Below are 20,791 nucleotides of genomic sequence, written 5' to 3'. Positions count from 1 at the left end.
AATACACCAGTCGAGTGTTTTATATGCAGTATATTCATTGACGCTATTTACATGGATTCTCTCATCTTTATCCTTTCTATTGGCAACTTTTTACCTTTATCGTTCGCACCGTGACCGTAGGTAGAGTCTTGGCCAACGCTGGCATACTGGGCTGTTCTTTTCTGCATAGAAACACCCAAACGGTCGAGAATTTTGTGTGAGAGATGGGGCATGATTGGACCCATTAAAATGGAACCGATACGACATGTCTCCGCAGCCATATACACAAGGAAACTCTGAACTAGTTTGGACGTTTCTCTTTTCTCAGGTTGCAAATTTTCGTTTTTCATTTCCTTGGTAAAAATCCAAGGCTGGCCAAGTTGAAACAATTGGTTGCCTGCTTCTATTGCTTCCCACCAAACTTGAGTTGCTTTCATGTGGTCAAAGTTCTCCAAATGAGTATCCATAGCAGGATACAAGTTATCGAGACAAGCTCTAAGTTTACCAGCAGCATCTTTTACTGCAGCTGGATTTTCGTACGGACAATCTTCCCAAAAGCTTTCAATTTTGTCGAATGAGCCCTCTTTCAGCATTGCAACGCTTTCTTCAATGTCGAATGATGGTCCTCCGCACCTTGTGACGAGGTTGGCGTATTTTCCAATGAGATTTTCTCTGGTGAAATGAAACTCTCTTTCGCTGTAGTTGGAGTCCGACTCAATGTTTGAATATTCACTCAAAAAAAACCGACAAGCATCTTGGCCGTAGTAGTCAAGTGTGTCTAGAGGATCGACAACATTACCCAAACTTTTGCTCATTTTGAATCCGTCGCAAAGCCAATGCGAATGTATAACTATTTGCTTTGGTAAAGGAAGGTCGGCAGCCATGAGAAAGATGGGCCAGTAGATGCAGTGGAAGCGGGCGATATCCTTTCCAATCACATGGACGGCTGGCCATGGAGAAGTAGGAGCATTGAGTGATTTGGGGTAGCCTGCAGCAGTGATATAGTTTATCAAAGCATCAAACCAGACGTAAATCCTTTGGGTGTCGTCGCCAGGAACTTCAATACCCCACAGCAAGCGAGATGAGGGTCTCGAGATTGACAAATCTTCTAATTTCTCACCTTCTAATTCTGCCAAGATGGAGTCGTATTTGTTCTTGGGAGTGATCAATTGGGGGTTTTCTTTCAAGTAGTTTATTAAACGGTCCCGAAACTTTGAGAGACGGAAGAAATAGTTGGACTCCTCATGAAAAATTACTTCATTTTTCGTCTCTTTCGATATCATCTTTGAGATGCCGTTGGAATCAGTAACTTTTTCAATTTGAGATTCAGGATAAAACGTCTCGTCACTTACAGCATACCATCCGCTGTGTGTTCCCTTGTATATAAGCCCTCGTTCGTTCATTGTTTTCCAAAAATGTTTCACAGACTCTATATGATCACCATCAGTAGTTCGAATAAATCTGTCGTATTGGATATCAAATTTTTCAGCTAGATGCTTAAAGTTTAACGACACCTCGTCCACCAATGTCTTGGGAGATATGCCTCTTTTCTCGGCTACGGCTTGAATTTTAAGGCCATGTTCGTCGGTTCCAGTCACAAAGAATGACTCTTTGTTTTTAAGTTTTTCCCATCTACTCCGAGTATCACACAAGTGCATCGAGTAGAGATGGCCTAGATGTGGTTTGGCATTGACGTAGAAGATTGGGCTGGTGATATAATAAGGTTTTGAAGCGACGGAGCTAGCAAATCGTCGCAAGGTGGACATTTAGTTTTTGAGTTTTACGGTGCGAATTTATTAAATACCTAAATCTGTCTTTTCCACAAATATGGCCATTAATGCAAACACAGAGTAAAATAAAGCCAATGGGTATGCAATCAAAGGACGGACATTGTGGAGTTTCATAACTGCAACAAAGAACCCGGATGCCGAAAATGTGCACCAGAAAACTGCAATCGCACTGAGAATGTAACCTGCCAAATTATCAAGATTGACCACCACTCCAACGACACTAACAAGTACGAGAGGAAGTAGACAGTAGCCAATCACTGATGCAGATCTGACGATATCGAGCGACACATCGTTACTCATAAGTTTGAACAAGTAGTGCAAACTGATAATGCCAAAGAGTCCAACACCATAAATGTAGCCAAATTGGACCTTTCCAGCCAACAATAGTAATATTCCAAAGAGCAAGACGAATAATATGGGACCCGCCAAATCGGAATCTTTCATGATATCCGGGCTTATATTCTTGTTGAAAGGGTTCAACACCGTCAAAGTTTTACCTTTTGATATGCGAAAAGTTGATACCAAGCTCTTCCAAAAGTGGAGGCTCGTTGGGGTATCCTGAAGCTCCGAATGCCGCAAATATACCGGTTGTAAGTTCCCCACCTCCAATTTCGCCGCTGACATCGACGTTTGCTCCTCCGAATCCGTGGTCAATACTGCCCATTGGGCCCGACGGCTGACTGGCTTGTTGCTGGAAGGAGTTTCCGTACTGTGATTGGTAGAACTGCAAGTTCTGGGGGTTCTGCACTTGCTGGTAATAAGCCATTATGAAAGTATTGAAAGGTTGGTGGAAGTGTGGTTCTTAATGGCAAGACAAAAAAAATAATTTATTTGCAAAAAGCTAGTATGGCGGCTTCCTGCACTTCTAATGTATGTGATTGAGCTGCTGGGGCCTTTCTGAGACCAAGTGCGTGTCTTTTAGTTTTTGAATTAAATAGTCGTAAGAAGACACTCGAGATCTGTCAAATGGGTCGCGCGCACTTTCGCCGGCTGCCTAGCTGGTTATGTGTATTTTTCTCGCACTAACTGATTACTACCGTTACAGTGGCCGAGTGGTTAAGGCGACGCCCTGCTATTAGCAGCTTAGGCGTTGGGTTTTACCTGCGCAGGTTCGAATCCTGTCTGTGACGTTATTTTTTTTTAAGTGCGATCTCCACCATCGTATTGTACGAAGCCACAAACTAATATCCCCTAATGTCACAATCCCTCGTCATTTTTGCACCTTCTGGCTCGGTGCTTTACAAATACAACAATAAACTCTCCCCGTTTAACGACTTCATTTCCGAAATCGTCAATGGAACTTGTACGGAACTCGAGCCTGATTTCTTCACTTCCACCATCAACCAAAAACGTCTATACTGTTTGAAACGCAAAAATACATATGCTGCCATATACTTTGATGCAGTGTCCACTCTTGATAGTGACAAGATCAAATCTTGTTTAGTTGATGTGTTGAAAATCTACTTAAAGGTGACCGAAGAGGAGCTGTCGGATCGGTCTGAAAAGTTGCAAAAGCTTATTGATTATCAGTTCAACCAACTCATGAAATTGCTGCAGGCCGCAAAGGTAGCTCAGTCCTTGGAATCAGGGCCGGAAAGTAAGACAAATAGTGGCACATCGACCCCCAAAAAGGTACAGAGTCAAACTAAAAAAACGATGAGAAAATGGGATGGTAATCAGATGGTGGAAGTAAATGCCAACGAAGTTTTGGACTACTCAGAGGGCAAGGCTGGTGATGATTCTGCTATAAATACCGATTCACTCGTCAGCGGGGACGCTTTTAGTCAACAGGACGACTTGGTTCTTGTCAACGAACTCAATGATATACTAGATGAAGATGTACCATCTGACGAAGTGAGCAAGAAATCGGGATTTTTCGGCAAGATATCATCTTATTTCGGAGGTCCCATTGACCTTGATGAAGTTTCAAAGACATTTACCGATCAATTTATCTCCAAGAACATTGCTCCTGCCACTGCCAAAACCATCACCGACAAACTTAACCACGAACTTAAGGGTAAAAAGGTAACATTGAAGGATTACAAGCGAGCATTGACGGTAGAGCTCACCAAGATCTTGACTCCCAATGTCTCTACTGATCTCTTATACGACGTGAAGCGAAATAGCTCCACTTCCAATTCTCGTCCTTACGTTATTTCAGTGGTGGGAGTCAATGGAGTGGGCAAGTCCACCAATCTTGCAAAATTAGCATACTGGTTTCTTCAAAACAACTTGAACGTTCTCATCTGTGCTTGTGATACCTTCAGATCGGGTGCTGTAGAGCAGCTCAAGGTTCATGTTAACAATCTCAAGAGACTTAACACCACCACCAACACCAAAATTGACATCTTCGAAAAGGGCTATGGAGGAGGAGACCATGTAGTTGCCACCGCCAAGCTGGCTATAGAATTTGCGGGAGCAGAAGGGTTTGACATCGTTTTGATAGATACTGCTGGTCGGACTCATTCTAATGCGAAACTCATGGCTCCGTTGAAAAAGTTTGGAGATGCTGCAAATCCCAACAAAATCATTATGGTTGGAGAAGCGCTCGTGGGCACAGACTCGGTCGAGCAAGCAGTCAACTTCAACAATGCCTTTGGTAACCGGAGAAGCTTGGATTTTTTCATCATTTCAAAGGTAGACACCGTTGGAGATTTGGTGGGGTCGATGATTAATATGGTGATGGCCACCAAAGTTCCCATTCTTTTTGTAGGAACGGGACAAGTATACACTGACATCAAGCGTTTGAGTGTCAAGAGCGTTGTGGATGCATTAATGAGATGATATATAGTCTAAAGTGGTAATCTGGAACAATCGGGGTCCTCTGTCCTAATTAGGTAATCGTCTTTTCAAACTTCCCCATAAGCCGCTTTCTGTGATACTGGAACTAGTACCTCACCCAATTCCCTCAAATTACCATGAGGCTTCTTAAAAGAAAAGAAAAATCGTCAAAGAAGCTTCAGCTCTACGTCAAGATCAAGGTGGATCGAGCAGCAGACTTGGTTCTGGATCCAAGTTTCAGCTGTGGATCGGTCGACGATGCTGCCCTGAAACAAAAACGTAGTAAAGCCAGCCCAGTTCTTGTCGCTCAGCTCAACGATTCCAAGAAACGAACCTCCAAGCGTTCAAGGACAAACCACCCTTCATGGGACAATATACTTTTACTTCCTATGAAACTCAATGCATATTCTCCAGTGGTAAATTTCACAGTATGGGACAGATACAACCGAAGCAAGACATACCTTGGCGAGTTAAGAGTAAGTTTGAGAGATCTATTTACTAAGGATGGACAATTCACACCAACATGTGACCCGAAATGGTATAAACTCTACTCAAATAGCGAATATCGTTCATTTGTCACTGGCTCGGTTCTTCTTTCCTTCGAACTTGTCACCGGTAAAAAAACCAAAAAGTCCTCCAAGGGAGAGAAGGAACCAGGACGGAAACTTGATACAGATGCTGGCGTCGCCGTTCAGATAATTCCACCTTCTCGTGAGCCCACTCGAGACCTTTATGAACAGATGGATCAACTAAGTCTTTCAGATACAGAAATTACTCCAGTCATGACCAACTATCAAGAACTAGAAGGCATGTTTGATGTATGGCAGAAGAGTCTTGTATACCCAGATCCTGATCCTGCTGTGCTATTTCCTGACGATCAAGGGTTTTACACAGAAGCATCTGCTGCAGACTTGCCAAATGGAGACATTTCAGATATCGACTCAATTCTACCAGTATCTGCTCCTTCTTCTTTGAATGATGGACGCAGCATAAACCTGGATAATGCTCTTATCCCTGTAGTGGTTCCGGACTCAACAATGCTGAGTATTGTAGGTTCAGATCTATCCGATAGCTCGATGGTGTCGAGTGACAATTCAAGTGCTGAGATACCAAGTGAGAGCCATTCGGCCAAAGACATCAAACGCAGATCTCGGGAGAGAAAGAAAATGTTCAGACGAAGCCTGGACCAACGTACGAAAAATTTCGGGTTAGCAAACCGTTCTGTGCTTGGTGTATTATTTCTTGAGATTGTTTCGTGCAGCGATCTACCTCCATTGACTAACATAACTCGAACCACTTTTGACATGGATCCATTTGTGGTGGTCACTTTCGGGAAAAAGACATTCAGAACAAGTTGGAAGAGGCATACGTTAAACCCTATCTTTAATGAACGTCTTGCATTCGAAGTTCTACCTCATGAATCCAATTTCAATGTGCTGTTTTCGGTACTTGACAAGGACCATTTTTCCTTTCACGATGAAGTCGCTGATGGCTCGGTCCTGATGAAAGATATAACTGCTATGGCAACGGCGGCAAGCAGTGCCTTGTCTCAAAATCCCATGTACATGAGTGAAGGTAATGAGGAGTCCATGCTGTCGTTTGTGGTGTCAGATTCGGGCTACGATTCCTCCACTGCCAACTCTAATTTTGAGGTTTTGGAGGATGACAATATTGTCCACCATTTGAAGAAAAGAGGCTTCAGGCATAAACGTAAGGTAATACCCCTGTATGCTGATACTTCAAAATTCAAAACCATGGATGTCAAATTACAAATCCACAAAGAAAAGTACCGAGAAAAGTACAATCCTAGATTGAAGATACGAGTACGATTTGAGCCGTACCTGTCATTGAGAAAGCAGTTTTGGAAAATTTTGTTGGAGCAGTATGGGTTGAATGAGGTCAATGGCTCTTACGATTACATCGAGCTCATATCCTTTCTCGATGCTCTTGGTTGCAATAATAGTGATGAGATTGTTTTCAAGTTCTTTGAAAACTCGGGTAAACTGGCGTGGGGAGGCGACAGGCTCAAGGACTCAGAGATTATCGAAGAATTGGAAAACCATATTAGTGGATCTAAAGGTGATGAAGATTCTCGGATTTTTGAGATCGAGAAATGTCCAATTTGTTGTCAAAAGAAATTGAGCAAGAAAGGAGATAACGACATCATCACCCATGTGGCAATCTGCTCTTCAAAGGACTGGAGTATTGTCAACAAGCTTTTGGTATCATCCTACGTAACTCCTCAGATTGCAACGAAGAAGTGGTTTACCAAGTTTTTGATCAAAATATCGTACGGAAAATATTCATTGGGTGGTAACTCGGCAAACATTCTCGTACAAGATAGGATGACTGGAATCATTATGGAAGAAAAGATGGGAGTCTATGTGAGACTAGGCATTCGTCTTCTTTACAAAGGTTTGGATAAAGCAAGAAAGCGTCGTGTTAGGGCTCTCTTGTATAAAGCCAGTGTGAAACAAGGTGCCAAATTCGACCATCCACATCTGAAAAATGATATTGCATCGTTTATCAAGTTTCACAAACTTGATTTATCGGATTGCTTGTATCCAGATATTTCACATTACAACACTTTCAATGAGTTCTTTTATCGCAAACTCAAACCAGATGCAAGACCAAATGAAGCTCCTAACGAAAGCAGAATTGCTGTTTCTCCTGCGGACTCCAGATGCACTGCCTTCGCAACTGTTGGGGATGCTACCCAGCTATGGATCAAGGGTACAAACTTCTCCATTGCAAAGCTTTTCAATGGTAATTTTGAGAATTTGGAACTGACTGATTTGTTCAAACCAGAAGCATGTTCGCTAGCTATATTCCGGTTGGCTCCACAAGATTATCATAGATTTCATTGCCCCGTCGATGGTGTTGTGGGAAAGATAAAGTATATTGAGGGTGAGTATTACACAGTTAACCCAATGGCAATCAGGTCAGAGTTGGATGTGTTTGGAGAAAATGTGAGAGTTATCATTCCCATTAAGACCCGTGAGTTTGGAACGGTGGTCATGGTCGCCGTTGGAGCAATGATGGTGGGATCCACGGTTCTAACCAAAAATGAAGGTGATGAAGTCAAAAGAGGAGATGAGATAGGCTATTTCAAGTTTGGAGGTTCTACAGTCATTCTTCTTGCTGAGAAGAAAAGATTAGTCTTCGACAGTGATATCGTGAAAAACTCGCTGTCTTGTATTGAGACTCTTGTTCGTGTGGGCCAGAGTATTGGACATGCCCCGGAGGTAGCAGAATACAAGAGAGATCATGTTGATTTCCACAAACAAACAAAGGATTTCAAGAGACAATTAATCAGAGTGATTACTGGTGGTGATCTTTCTTCGCCAACAGAATTGAATAACTGGGAAGCCACCAACTTGAAGTTGAACCAGGCTGATTTCAATGATTTGGGAGCCGGTATTGAATCGAGTTCATCTTCGCTTGCTGGAAGTGAAGAGGATCTGATTGAAAGTGAAGATAACTGAAACTATATCTTATTATGACAATACATTAATACTTACCTACACCTGCTTACCCCCATACAAACTTCTCCATTCGTCAATCTTCTTCTCATCAATTCTTTGGAACAAATATTGGGCCTTGCCTATGCAGTGTCCAGCCTCCAATACTAATTCAAACTTGTTGGTAATCGACAAAGGAGGTACATTCAAAATCTCATTCATTTGAGCGGTAGTCGATGGCATGAAAGGATAGATTAAGGAACTAACCAAGTAGATCAAGTTCATGCCCACACCAACAACTGCATCAGACTTGGCAGGGTACTTGGTGTACAAGGTGTTGTCCAACTTGTTATCTTGCAAGAACAAATTTCCTCTCGAGGAAATAGCCATGGCAAGTTCTAAACCCTTTCTAATATTCACAGCTTCCATGTTCTCGATGTACGACGACAAAAGTTCATTCACGTCTTTTTCAAACACAGCGTAATCAGGGATCTCAGAAACCTTGTAGTCAGGAATAACACCATTGTATTTAGCAATGGTAAACTTGACCAAACGGTTGACAAAGTTACCCAAATTAGCCAAGAGTTCAGAGTTGTTTCTAGTGACAAATTCGCCCCAAGAGAATTGGGCATCAGAAGTTTCAGGCCTAATAGAAGCCAAGTAATATCTCCACACCGAGGGTGTAATGCCAGTCTCTTTGGCGTTGTTGCCGAAAACTCCCACGCCTCTTGATTTCGAAAATTTTCCACCTTCATACTGTAAATACTCAGTCGTACTAAGATGGTGCAACTTGGTCCAATTATCTCTAGTACCGATTTGAGATGATGGGAAAACCACAGTGTGGAATGGAACGTTGTCCTTACCCATGAATTGGTACAAGTCAACATGCTCTGGGTTCTTCCACCATTTGAGCCAATCTTCAGTGTTCTTGTCTTTGAAGTAGTTTGCAGTAATGGAAACGTACCCAATTGTTGCATCGAACCACACGTACAACACTTTATCGTGGTAATTTTTAAGTGGTACAGGAGTTCCCCAAAACAAATCACGAGTAATACACCTTGATTCAAGACCTCTATTTATCCACGATGAGGTGATCTGGACTGCATTCTTAGACCATTTTCCATCAGTTGAAGCCTTCTCAAACCATTCTTTTAATTCTCCTTGGAGATCTCCCAACTTGAGATAAATGTGAGTTGAGTTTCTTGGAATAGGCTTGGCGTTATCGAGTTTACAACGAGGGTTGATCAATTCAAATGGATCAAGCAAATTGCCACATTTGTCACATTGATCACCTCTAGCATCCTCATACCCACACTTGGGACAAGTTCCTTCCACGAATCTATCGGCTAAGAAAGATTTATGCTCTTCACAGTATAACTGTTCTGTGGTCTTCTCTTCCAAGTAACCATTGTTGTACAATTTGAGGAAAATATCTTGGGCGATTTCCGTTTGTTGAGGAGTTGTAGTTCTTCCAAAATGGTCGAAATTTATGTCGAACCAATCGTATACGTCCTTATGCACCTTGTGGTATTTGTCGCACAATTCTTGAGGAGTGACTTTTTCCTCTAAAGCTTTAGTTTCAGTAGCGGTACCGTACTCATCAGTTCCACAAATGAACAAAGAGTTGTAGTTTCTGTTCTGAACGTATTTGGCATAAATGTCAGCGGATAACACCGAGCCCACAATGTTACCCAAATGAGGGACATTGTTAACATAAGGCAAAGCAGAAGTAATAAGTATGTTTCTCTCGTTTTTCTTAGGCAACAAGCTCTCGTCTCTGGCTTTAACACCGAATCCAGATTTCACCTTCTGTGTTCCGGTATTAGTATTCTTAAGTCTCTCGATTGTAGTGATGAGAAGAGCGCTGGTAATACCCTCTTTAACCTTTGGTAAAGTTGCAAACTTTTCGAACCACTCTTTTTGCTTAATATTCTCACCTCCAGTAACATATAACGCCGAAAATATGATTACCTTCTCGGCGGTGATTTCCTGATTATCAGCAAAATCTGGGAGGAGATCAGAAAGAGCCATGATTTGTTCCTTTTGGTTCGATTTCAAAGCCTGATACAACTTGGTCTCTTCGAACTCAATGGCCTCCGTCCGCTTAAAGTCCTTGGCCAAGTACTTGACGATAGCATTGCTTTCCAATAATCTGAAGCCAGTTTTCAGATCTTTCAAACCAGTGTGTGACTCATCTTCACCCAACTCAACCTGAATACCACCTTGAAAAACTAAAGCTCCGATGCACACCTTGAGGTTGCTAGCGAGAGCCAAGAGATCGGAACCGCGATCACCGTAGATGACTGTCAGCGACATAATTAGGTTCTATGGTTAATCCACTTCTTTTCTTGTAAGACTCAGTCAGATTTTCCAAGCGCGCGATGTACTGGTGTGAAAGCTGCGAAAACCAACTCTAGCTGCGAAACGGCGATTGCCATGAGAGCCCTTTTACGATCTCGATATAGAGTTCCGATTTCCTTGCGGAGGTATTCAAATCAGCTTACGAAAGACAACCATAATGCATTCATTAGTAAAAGAAAGGAGGAAACAAATTCGTCTGGTAGTCTAGCAGGACTTAAGGCTGCTGTGAAAGATAACTTTGTCACAACGAAAGAACCCACTACAAGTGGTTCGGAAATGCTACGGACGTATGTGAGTCCTTTCGATGCTACCACTGTGTCGTTAATAGAGGCTTCTGGTGCCAAAGTAGTAGGAAAGACCAATATGGACGAGTTTGGTATGGGATCTTCAAACACCAACTCGGCATTCGGTAGTGTCGTCAACCCCATGTTTCCTGAAAACCATATAAGTGGAGGCTCTTCTGGAGGCTCTGCCGCTGCGGTTGCATTGCGAGAAGCGGACTTTGCCTTGGGTACTGATACGGGAGGTTCAGTGAGGTTACCAGCAAGCTACTGTGGAGTATATGGATTCAAGCCCACTTACGGAAGAATATCTCGGTGGGGAGTTATAGCATATGCACAGAGTCTTGACACAGTGGGTATATTTGCGCGGGATTTAGACACGGTGAGATCGGTCTTCGACGTTCTAGACGTCGCTGATTCAAAAGATCCAACTTGCTTCGATGCATCTATTAGACACCAAATTTCCCACCAAAAGAACTTGCAATCTTCCAAGGTGATAGGAGTCCCAGAAGAATTTGTCGTGGCGGAAATGACTGAAGAAGCTAAGGATGCGTGGAACCTGGCGCTTTGTGCACTTGTTGATGAGGGCTATGAAATTCGATACATTTCCATTCCCACAATCAAGAAACTGTTGCTGGCATATTATACAATTGCAACAGCTGAAGCTGCCTCCAACCTTTCTCGGTATGAGGGTGTTCGATACGGCTACTCAATCTCTTCGGAGGAAACTGCTTCTATGACACCTTTTGATATCGTATCGAAAAATAGATCCACAGCATTTGGAAGCGAAGTTCAACGCAGAATCATTTTGGGCAATTATACGCTTTCTTCAGACTCGGGAAACCACTACTTGCGGGCTACACATGTCAGAAAGAATTTGGTAGCCGAATTTAACAAGGTGTTCTCCATGCCCAATGTGTTGTTTGATAATGAGGTTTACAATAGAGACGGCTGTTGTGCTTTATTGTGTCCCACAGCAGTCTCACCAGCGCCAAGTTTGGCAGAGTACACCCAAGAGACCAACGAAAACTTTCTTAATGCATACATCAACGACATTCTCACCGTTCCCGCTTCGTTGGCTGGGCTCCCCAGCATCTCAATACCATACTACAGCAGACAAGGTATTCAAATCATGGGTCAGTTTGGTGACGATGAAACCGTCCTCAAGGTTGCAAAAACACTCAGTCTAAATTGTACATATAACTAATCTAATTGACCACCTCTGTGTATCAGGGTTAACCTATGAAATGTTGAATGTCATAACGTCGTTAATCATGCCGGGCTAACTTGTTGAAAAAGCCATGTCTACTTTCTGCCTAGCAAGGTCAAAAATTCCTCTCTCGTTTTCTGCTGATTACGGAAACAGCCAAGCATGCAACTGGTGGTGGTGGAAGACCCAGTTTTCTGCACTCCTCTACTCACCATACACATGTGAGTTGCTTCGATTACCACTGCAACTCCGCGCGGTTGCAACATCTCATTGAGTGCCATTGCAATTTGTTTTGTGAGTCTTTCTTGGACCTGAAGACGCCGGCAGTACATTTCTGCCAACCGGGCAAGCTTCGACAATCCAAGCACTCTTTTGTTGGGAATATACCCTATATGAGCCTTACCGAAAAATGGAACCAAGTGATGCTCACACAATGAGTAGAGCTCAATATCACGAACAATAACCATTTCGTCATGATCCTCTTCAAACACAGCTCTTTTGATCACATCTCGAATGTTATCCTCATATCCTTTGGTGAAAAACAACATGGCTCGAGCATATCTTTCGGGAGTTTCCAACAATCCTTCACGATCTGGATCTTCACCCAATTCCGTCAAAATCGTACGAACGGCACCAGCTATACGGAGCTCCCTTGATTTGGACTCCTCTTCGGTCTGCTCTATCCTTTGTCTTGCACCTAAAGATGGCCATGAAAGTCCATCACTGTCAATCGGAGGATTCAAAGTGCATGGAGAAGCAACTCTCGTTCTAAGAGGAGTACCCGACCGGTCTATGCCATCACCTTCAGAGAGCAATCTCGACTTCTGGATTGAAGCTAACGGTTTAGGGGTCTTAGGTTCCTGTTTTGGCGTGTCAACCATTTAAGCGATTATTAATTTTTCACTTTAATTTTCTGCGTTCGCGGAGAATGAGTCTACGTGGGGGAGAAATAACTAAAATGTAGAAAATATGACAATTATATAAGATGACTCGTAGGATTCGTTAAAGAAGGATTCTGCTTCATTGTTCAGAAAATGGGTTCAACACACGTACCGTCAAACATGGCAACGCCATTCCAATCTCGGCACGAATGAGCACAGGCACTTGTGACAATTCCCGTATTTCCTGGATGTAAGAGTCCTTTTCAATTCTCGTGCTTATCATTTGCAAGTAAGGCTTCAATCCACTAGGTGCTTCCAGGGGCGCGGGCAAATCGCTCGACGCATCGGTCCCAATAAGTGTGCTAGAAGCTGTTCTTACATTCTTGGGGAAAGCCGCCTGAGTAGGTGAGTTAGGCATTGACCTTGCATTAAGCGAGTGCTCTTGGTCAATGTTTCGCAGAGGAACGATCGTGGGTAAATGAAGGTTCGGTGGCTCCAAATTCAACTTGGCCAACTTCTCAACGATGGTATCGTTACTCATACTCTTTTTCTCTAAAAGAGACTTGTTTTGAATTTTGGCGACTTCAACTGCTGAAGTACGGTACTTGTTCTTTATCGAGTTTCTGTATGATAATGACAGCTGCTCATCCGCAGGGATGTACGTCGCAGTATCAATACCCTTCTCCCAAAACAACTCCAAGACTCTTTCATTTTTGTCGAATTCAGCTTTCACGAGAGGTAATTGATCTCCATGAACCCGTTTTTCAACCCCAAACTCGGGAAGGAAAACGTCAAACGACGACTCATAAACTTGGATCACTGTACCCATGCAAAGAAGTTGGCCAGCGCTCTCGCTGATCTCGTTAATCGTTTGAGATAACAACAAGTGTACAGCTTGCTCTTGTGCATTTGACGCACAATCCTTTTTGAAATTGCAATAATCAGCGGTTGCCTTCATGCTGTCCAAGTCAACCGATGCCGCATCTTCCACCCCATTAATTACAGCCTTCAACTGCCTGTGTACGATTAAGTCAGCGTAACGACGAATTGGGGCGTTGAAATGAGTGTACAACGGCAAATTAAAGTAAAAGTGACCGTAATTATCAGGATCTTGCTTGCCAGCCACAAAATACTTGCCTCTAGACATGCATTTGTATAGCAAGGTCTCAACACATTGACGTTTCACGGTGTCCTGAATTTTGAGAATAGAGTTTTGCAATGTCGCAGATGTTGCGGTATCTATAGTGAAGCCCAAGTTCGCCGCTTTTCTTACAAAAGTCTCGAGTTTCAGAATAGTAGGAAGTGGGTGCCGACGTAAAAATGCTGCATCGCCTAAACCAGCATGGATCTTGGAAGCAACTGCGCCATTCACTTTATGAGATATCTCGTTGATAATGTCACTTGCAACACTGTCATGGAAGATATTCAAATGGAGTCTTACACGCTCATCATCAAGCAGATCAAGCAAGGTGGTGTTTGGAGTGATGCCCAAATCTTTGTTCTCCAAACGCTGTCTCCGGAACTCTTTCGAAATCAAGCTGAAAGTCTTTATGTAATCTGAACTTGCCGAAGAGATTCCCTCCACTTGCTTACCAGAAAGAATTGCATCAAAAGAGTCGTAAGATACAAGCTGTTTTGGAACAATCACTGATTCGTGGATGTAAAGATCCTCAACCTCGAACGATGAGGTATCAATTTCAAAGATGACAGTCATCGCCAAGTTTCGCTCATTTTCCTTGAACGAGACCATTTCGTTGAGTCTGTCGGGATACAAATGTGCAACCTTTTGTGGAAGGAACACTGACGAGGATCTCTTCTTTGCTTTGCGATCGATAATAGATCCAGGACGAACGAAATAAGAAATGTCGGCAACGTGGTAACCCAACTCAATTTTCGTATTGGAAATTCTTTTGACATGTAATGCGTGATCAACAAACTGATTGTTTTGCGTAAATGAAATGATATAATCATTCAAGTATTCGGTTCTGTTCAAATTTGTCAATTCGGGTTCTGCGTCAGGAATGTCCGATAACAATCCTCTAGATGGATCATCCTGTTCAGAAGCTGGAGGATACTCCTCACATAAAAAGTTGCTCTCCCTCAAAATAGAGTCAATTTCCGTTGCGGGGTCATTGATAGGTCCCAACTTGCTGATCAAGGTTCCAAAGGGATGCAAAGAAGTGATTGGCCACCTCTTGATGGAGGAAACGAACAATTCGTTAGCGTACTTCTCGTGATTTTCAACAAAGTCCTTTGGTGCTTGTTCAGTAGGAATGGCAATCAAGGGTACTTTTTTATCCGTTGGCTTGAACCAAACAATCTTAGGCACTCTGGGGGTTTGAACAGACAGCTCCTTACCATCTCTCTTGTCTCTTGCTGCCTGTGCTGCTTGTGCGGGCCGCAATAAGCCTAGAGTACCAGAGAACAATTGACCTGGAATACGGTCCACTACAGCGACGATGTGGCCCGCGTACAATGGCTTGACTTCATCGTTGATCTCCTCTTCTTCTACGAGAAGCAAAGATTGACCCTCGACTTCAACATCATCATTCTTCTTCATTGTTGGTCTTTGCTTGAGTGAGCCACGTCTCATTAAACCGTTGCCCAGATCGTCGTTGTCCTTTTTGTCGTCATCGCCAACAGCAGACGTCGAGGTGGAGGTCGCGTCATTGTGAATATCATCATTCATGACGAAGTTGTTAGACTTACCAACATTATCTTTGCGTCTCTTCTTTTCTTCCTTCTCTTTCTTTGAATCCCATACTTCGTCAACAACCAAGAGCTCTACGGCGACTAGGTCACCCTCAAGGGCTCTATTACGATCTTTCGATCCACAAATGAAAATATCAGCATCAAGCAAGCCATCTGTCGAAACGTAGGCATCTGAACGGTTTTTCTTATTGACTCTCAATGTACCCGTAACCAATCTTCCATCAGCGATTAGTTCTGGAAGAGTGGATTGAGGAAGATACGGTGCAAACAACGATTTGCGTCCGCTTGCATTCGATCCATTATTGTTGTTACCTTGGTTGTTAGGCATGAATTGAGAAAGCGAAGAAATTGATGATCCTCCGCCGTAGGAGCTATGACGAGGTCTGTGACCTGGAACGAACGAAGCCAGAGGAGGCTCTAATTGTTGCGAATTTTGCTGGCGCTGGTTACCTTGTTGCTGAACTCTCCAATTGGAGTTCATGTTTGTATGGCCATTAGGGTCAAAGTTGCGAGATCCTGAACGATAATGCGATCCCCTTCTCTGATGTCCCCCTCCTCTTTCCGGGCTATGACTGAAGCTAAAGTTGGGAGTAGGAGGAAGTAAACTTGGGTTACCCTCTGGAGGGAATTTGAACGATTGTTGGCCATACGCAAGAGACCGAGAACGAGAGTGGCCTGAGTGAGGTGGTGATGCAGAGTCGCTGTCCGAGCCATGCCCACTAGGCGGAAATTTGAAAGAGCCAGGTGATGAAGGTTCATCAGCTTTTGCATAGGATGATTCATCGTGACTCAGCGAAGCCTTGGTACTACTGGATGGGCTCAAAGAAGTCATGTTATTCTGACGTTGAGTAGCGGCCGCCTTCATGGCCTCATTAATGCCCAACGAGTGCCGTCTATTGTGCCCTGGCGAGGTGTTGGAGCCGGTCCTCCTGTGATTGAAAGGCTGGCCACTTTGTGACGCGGCCGATGAGGAGCGAGAGTGTGAACGATACGATGAAGGAGGAGGCATCAAATCAGGACCACTGGGGTAAGCAAATTGAGGCTGTTGTTGTTGCTGCTGTTGTAAAATCTGCTTTTGCTGTGCCTGTACCGCCTCAAGTTGTTTCTGGAGGTTGTATTGCTCCACCATAAGATTGGTCAACTCACTAGGAGATTTCCGGTGCGCAATGTGTAAATTTCTTGTCTTTTTAGGATCTTGGCTCATGTTGAAAAGAAGGAAATGGGAAAAATAATATAAAGCTCTCGGTCACTGATCACACTACCGTTCTATAAGGTGTTCAACAAAGCAAAAAATGAACAATTGGCCACGTTTAAGGAGCAATTGGCAATTTGCAAGCAACGGTACGAAGCTGCCCGTCAATGCAAGGGAGTGCGAGCAATAGATTGAATCGATTGCTGGAAGGAGTGCAGTTAAGAATCAAGGAATGTTGCCTTGTAGGACACTTTGTCTTTGTAAGGAGATTGCAAAGTGTCAATTATGTTAGTCGATTGACTTGGGCGTGAATGCTGGAAGTGACCACTTGAAGGAGATTCAATTCGCTGTCCAAGAATTCGCGGAAAATTGGTGGCGTCACGCAACTTGTTTCACAACGATGCCGAAATCCGAGCAAGAAGCTGTTGTGTAAGCAGTTTTCAAGGGAATGTACCGAGTATAACCCCGAGTTAAAGCACCAATGAAATTGAAAAATAATTGGTGGTTTACGAGTTGGGAGATACTTCGTAAATAGCGTCTACTGCGGGAAGAAAGCCACAAGCAAGAAGTAGGGTAACGTTTTATTAGGCGTACAATTTGTAACAGTTTTGATGAAAGTGGCAATTAATGCTTATTTTCGTGTGGCTTGTTTTCGTGGCCAAATTAACGCCTGCTATATCTTGCCCAGGTGGTTACCCCTGAAGATTTTCGCAGGGGGGCTGTTTATAACAGTTGCGGTGCAGTGGGTGAAAATCTGTGTCCTGTGCGGCTGTAAAATGCTATTATTAGTCTCAAAGTAGCTCGCCGTCGTCTACATCGATACGAACCACGTTGGTGCTTAGATCACCAGTGTCCACAAGTACCACCTGTCCCGTAGTTGCAAATTTGGGAATACTCACCAATTGCACCGTAACCTCGTCATCACTATTATGGTCTCTCTGTGCTCTGAATTCAGCCGATTCAAATTTTTCTTGGTTCCCAACAAAGTACAAATGAGGAGTTTCGTCTGACAATGTGAACGGGTCGCTATCTTTGAAAGGGTAGCAATATAATGTGTCGGGAGCTGTTGGAGTAAAATTCTGCCATTTTATATTGGCTCTCATAATATCAATTGTAGACTCTGGTGTTGTAAGACTTTCGGGAAGATACTTGCATATATCATTGACATTTTCACCAGCTGTACCCAACATCCTAATGCCGTTCACTTCAAGCCAGGTAGGGTTGGTTCGGTACTGAAGGTTTGGTCCGTTCGCATATCGCTTTGTAGATGGAAAGATTGACCGATGCAACGGTTGTTGAGGAAGACATATTTCAGTAGGATCATCTTCTCCTGGCATAACACTTACCGGAACACTGGACACAATATCCGCAAGGAAGCTGTCAAACATCTCAATTGACTCTGCGTTGAATCTAGAGACGTTTTTTGACCCAAAATCACTTGCTGATGTAAAGTCATCTTCACCAGTTTTTTCAGGAAGCGAAGCAACGCTGCTGCCTGCGATGACCAAATGCTTGATGGTCAGTGCACGGCTCGTATCAGACTCGTTCCCGAGCTCTCCAAGAATATATTGTTTGAGTAGTTCTAATTTCAAGTCGTAATTTGCAGCATCAGAAACAGAGAGTCCTGATACCAATGCAATATACTCGCCGGAAGGTTGACGTTTCGTTGGCAATGGCAATTGTGGAGATATGACTGGGTATACCACATCCAAGATTTCGAATATTCCTGCTTGTACCTCTATACCAAGAACTGCCACAAAGCACCCAGTGACTAATAAATTTTTCTTCAAAAAATCATCATTGTGAAGAATAGCCCGACCAGAATCATCTTCAAGCATAAGTACGGGAGGTACATCGCCCGAAACATACGATTGCTTGGCCTTTGGAAGCACATCGTCCACTCCATTTTCGACATCTTTGAGAATATTCTGCTTGTTGTTCATATCCAGAAAGATTGTGCCACTAACCCAGCACATCTCTCCACTTTCGATATCCAAGATTTTTTCTTTTCTCTTGATGATTTGACCATCTACTCTTTTGTCGCCATCTCCCCACTTCCAAATAGCATTCTGGTCGACTCTGTCCTTGAGAACCAGAAGTCTGTATTGATACATGGAAAAGTATTGCAGGTTATAAGTTCGATCTTTGAGTTTTAGGCTGAAGTCCTGCTCCTTGTTGTAATTATCCATGAACAAGCCATCTCTGTGCGTCTTTTGGTCTAGAGAAAGACCATTATTTATGTACTTGCTAGTCATTAAGAAAACTATAACGCGTTAAATTTCGCGATCGCTTTATTTTTCAATCAGTAGATCTCAAATTTTTGAATTAGTGCAAAATGTCGCGAATTGATCAATGCAATTTTATTCAGCTAATATGTACTACTGTCTTCTCTGCTTTTTGTGCTTCTTCTCTATGCTCTTCCCACTGGCACCAATTGAAATATTAACCTTGGGAGGGACGTCAAAACCAAAGGATTTCGCAACCTTGACCAAATCCAATTTGTCAATTTGGTAGACAGTCTTTAAGTGATGCGAAGCATATGCCTGCAAATATGCCCTATAACCATCCTTGGCAGATTGGTGTAACCAATAATTTCCCTTGATCAACTTGGTCAATTGAGATTGAATATTGGCAATTTTATTGGTGGGGAATTCGTACTCATTTAAAGGAACATTTGCAGCCTTCAAGTATCGCAAAAATCCAAGTTCCGAAGGAGTCAAGAACATTAATGATTTACCCTTTCCACCAGTACCACGAGCTGTTCGTCCCACACGGTGAATATAGTCTCTAGGGTCATCTGGAGGATCGAATTGAATAATCCAGTCTACAGCTGGAATATCAAGACCTCTGGCTGCCACATCGGTACAAATCAAGATACCTTGTTTGGCATTACAGAACTCAAAAAAAGTATTGGTACGCTTCTGCTGCTTTTGCTTTCCATGTAAGTCAAGAACTGGAAGGTCAATATAGTTCAAGAGCTCACCAAAGTACTTGACACAGTTACAAGATGAAAGAAACACAATGATCTTTTTCTTGATATTTCTTCTCAAAAATGAAAAGAGAAGCAAAAACCGCATATCAGAGTCACACGTCACATAGCCTTGCTCCAATCCATCAGCCGTCGAAACCTCAGTTTCCGGTACAACATTGATATACAACGGACCTGCCCTCAACGATATCCTGGCCAAATCTTCGACTTTGGTGGTTTGGGTAGCTGAGAATAACATGGACTGTCTCTCATCGCTAGGCAACACCTTGATAATTTGTTTCATTTCGTCTTCAAATCCAATTTCTAATATTCTGTCGGCTTCATCGATGACCAAAGCCTTCAAGTTTTTGAAAATAAAGCCCTTGGTATTCTGAAGGTGATCCAATAACCTACCCGGCGTGGCAATTAACAAGTTGACACCTTTCATGAGCTTGTCAGCTTCTTGTCTACGATTGGCACCTCCAATGACAATTCCCAAAGTTTGTGAGTGGTGTGCCATCAAATCTCTGGCTACGCCAAATATTTGCAAGGCAAGCTCTCTGGTAGGCGAGACCACAATTACACCAGTACCGTTTCTAGGCTTAAATTTGAGTGAATAAAGCATCTCAATAGCAGGAATGAGAAACGCCAAAGTCTTTCCAGACCCAGTCTTGGCAGCACCCAACACATCTCTACCAGCCAACAAAGGTGGGATTGTCTTTTCCTGGACTTTAGTCATCTTTTCAAATCCCATGTCTTTGATAGCACGCATTGTGGGTTCTGATAATCCCAAATCCTCAAACTTGTCCGACCCACTAGTGGACTCGTCAGCTTGAGCATATGGTTGTAAAGCATTTTCCAGCACGGTTTTTGGTTCCTTGTTCTTTTTCTGTTTCTTCTCTTCCTTGAAATCAGCCACATCGCCGTCAAGAAGCTCGGCAACATCGTCGAAATTCTGATCTAATTCCGAGACTAACTTCTCGTTGTCTGCTTCTTCTTCATCAGAGCTTATTTCTTCTTCATTTTCACGTTTACGTTTCGTACCATTCGTATCGCTTTGCTTCTTGTGAGCTTTTGGCTTGGACTCCAGCCTGGTTTTTGATTTCACACCTTTGCTCATGATATCAGTTTCTCCAACCTCATCTCATCGCATCGCATAAGCTAACTAAAAATCT

General features: G+C 43.1%; 10 protein-coding genes and 1 non-coding gene across 11 annotated transcripts; 4 read left to right on the top strand and 7 right to left on the bottom strand. All coding sequences in view use genetic code 12, as the record gives it.

Annotated features, from left to right (window-relative positions):
* Positions 1-47: 47 nt before the first annotated feature.
* Positions 48-1,745, bottom strand: MSM1 (methionine--tRNA ligase; the record flags this gene model as incomplete). Its single annotated transcript, XM_001485268.1, has 1 exon — positions 48-1,745. The coding sequence occupies one exon, from the start codon at positions 1,743-1,745 to the stop codon at positions 48-50; it is 1,698 nt and encodes a 565-aa protein (XP_001485318.2).
* A 30-nt stretch (positions 1,746-1,775) lies between these two features.
* Positions 1,776-2,393, bottom strand: TIP1 (transporter; the record flags this gene model as incomplete). The annotated part of the gene is made up of 1 exon (XM_001485267.1): positions 1,776-2,393. The coding sequence occupies one exon, from the start codon at positions 2,391-2,393 to the stop codon at positions 1,776-1,778; it is 618 nt and encodes a 205-aa protein (XP_001485317.1).
* A 414-nt stretch (positions 2,394-2,807) lies between these two features.
* PGUG_05928 lies at positions 2,808-2,899 on the top strand. The gene has a single exon. It is a non-coding gene; the product is annotated as a tRNA-Ser (tRNA).
* Positions 2,900-2,963: 64 nt separating this feature from the next.
* Positions 2,964-4,553, top strand: SRP101 (Signal recognition particle receptor subunit alpha; the record flags this gene model as incomplete). The annotated part of the gene is made up of 1 exon (XM_001485266.1): positions 2,964-4,553. One exon carries the CDS (start codon positions 2,964-2,966, stop codon positions 4,551-4,553), a length of 1,590 nt encoding a protein of 529 aa, XP_001485316.2.
* Positions 4,554-4,687: 134 nt separating this feature from the next.
* PSD2 (phosphatidylserine decarboxylase 2) lies at positions 4,688-8,035 on the top strand (the record flags this gene model as incomplete). The annotated part of the gene is made up of 1 exon (XM_001485265.1): positions 4,688-8,035. One exon carries the CDS (start codon positions 4,688-4,690, stop codon positions 8,033-8,035), a length of 3,348 nt encoding a protein of 1,115 aa, XP_001485315.2.
* Positions 8,036-8,071: 36 nt separating this feature from the next.
* MES1 (methionine--tRNA ligase) lies at positions 8,072-10,327 on the bottom strand (the record flags this gene model as incomplete). Its single annotated transcript, XM_001485264.1, has 1 exon — positions 8,072-10,327. The coding sequence occupies one exon, from the start codon at positions 10,325-10,327 to the stop codon at positions 8,072-8,074; it is 2,256 nt and encodes a 751-aa protein (XP_001485314.2).
* A 120-nt stretch (positions 10,328-10,447) lies between these two features.
* PGUG_03042 (glutamyl-tRNA(Gln) amidotransferase subunit) lies at positions 10,448-11,860 on the top strand (the record flags this gene model as incomplete). Its single annotated transcript, XM_001485263.1, has 1 exon — positions 10,448-11,860. The coding sequence occupies one exon, from the start codon at positions 10,448-10,450 to the stop codon at positions 11,858-11,860; it is 1,413 nt and encodes a 470-aa protein (XP_001485313.2).
* Positions 11,861-11,958: 98 nt separating this feature from the next.
* PGUG_03041 (GTP cyclohydrolase I) lies at positions 11,959-12,744 on the bottom strand (the record flags this gene model as incomplete). The annotated part of the gene is made up of 1 exon (XM_001485262.1): positions 11,959-12,744. One exon carries the CDS (start codon positions 12,742-12,744, stop codon positions 11,959-11,961), a length of 786 nt encoding a protein of 261 aa, XP_001485312.1.
* A 139-nt stretch (positions 12,745-12,883) lies between these two features.
* Positions 12,884-16,660, bottom strand: SSD1 (mRNA-binding translational repressor; the record flags this gene model as incomplete). Its single annotated transcript, XM_001485261.1, has 1 exon — positions 12,884-16,660. One exon carries the CDS (start codon positions 16,658-16,660, stop codon positions 12,884-12,886), a length of 3,777 nt encoding a protein of 1,258 aa, XP_001485311.2.
* A 779-nt stretch (positions 16,661-17,439) lies between these two features.
* HYS2 (DNA-directed DNA polymerase delta subunit) lies at positions 17,440-18,903 on the bottom strand (the record flags this gene model as incomplete). The annotated part of the gene is made up of 1 exon (XM_001485260.1): positions 17,440-18,903. One exon carries the CDS (start codon positions 18,901-18,903, stop codon positions 17,440-17,442), a length of 1,464 nt encoding a protein of 487 aa, XP_001485310.2.
* Positions 18,904-19,026: 123 nt separating this feature from the next.
* On the bottom strand, positions 19,027-20,736 carry HAS1 (ATP-dependent RNA helicase; the record flags this gene model as incomplete). Its single annotated transcript, XM_001485259.1, has 1 exon — positions 19,027-20,736. One exon carries the CDS (start codon positions 20,734-20,736, stop codon positions 19,027-19,029), a length of 1,710 nt encoding a protein of 569 aa, XP_001485309.2.
* Between the last annotated feature and the right edge of the window lie 55 nt (positions 20,737-20,791).

The sequence above is a fragment of the Meyerozyma guilliermondii genome, genomic scaffold (genome assembly GCF_000149425.1).
Source record: "Meyerozyma guilliermondii ATCC 6260 scaffold_3 genomic scaffold, whole genome shotgun sequence".
NCBI lineage: Eukaryota > Fungi > Ascomycota > Pichiomycetes > Serinales > Debaryomycetaceae > Meyerozyma > Meyerozyma guilliermondii.
Note: the sequence above shows the minus strand (reverse complement) of the source record. Positions and strands in the feature narration are given on the sequence as shown.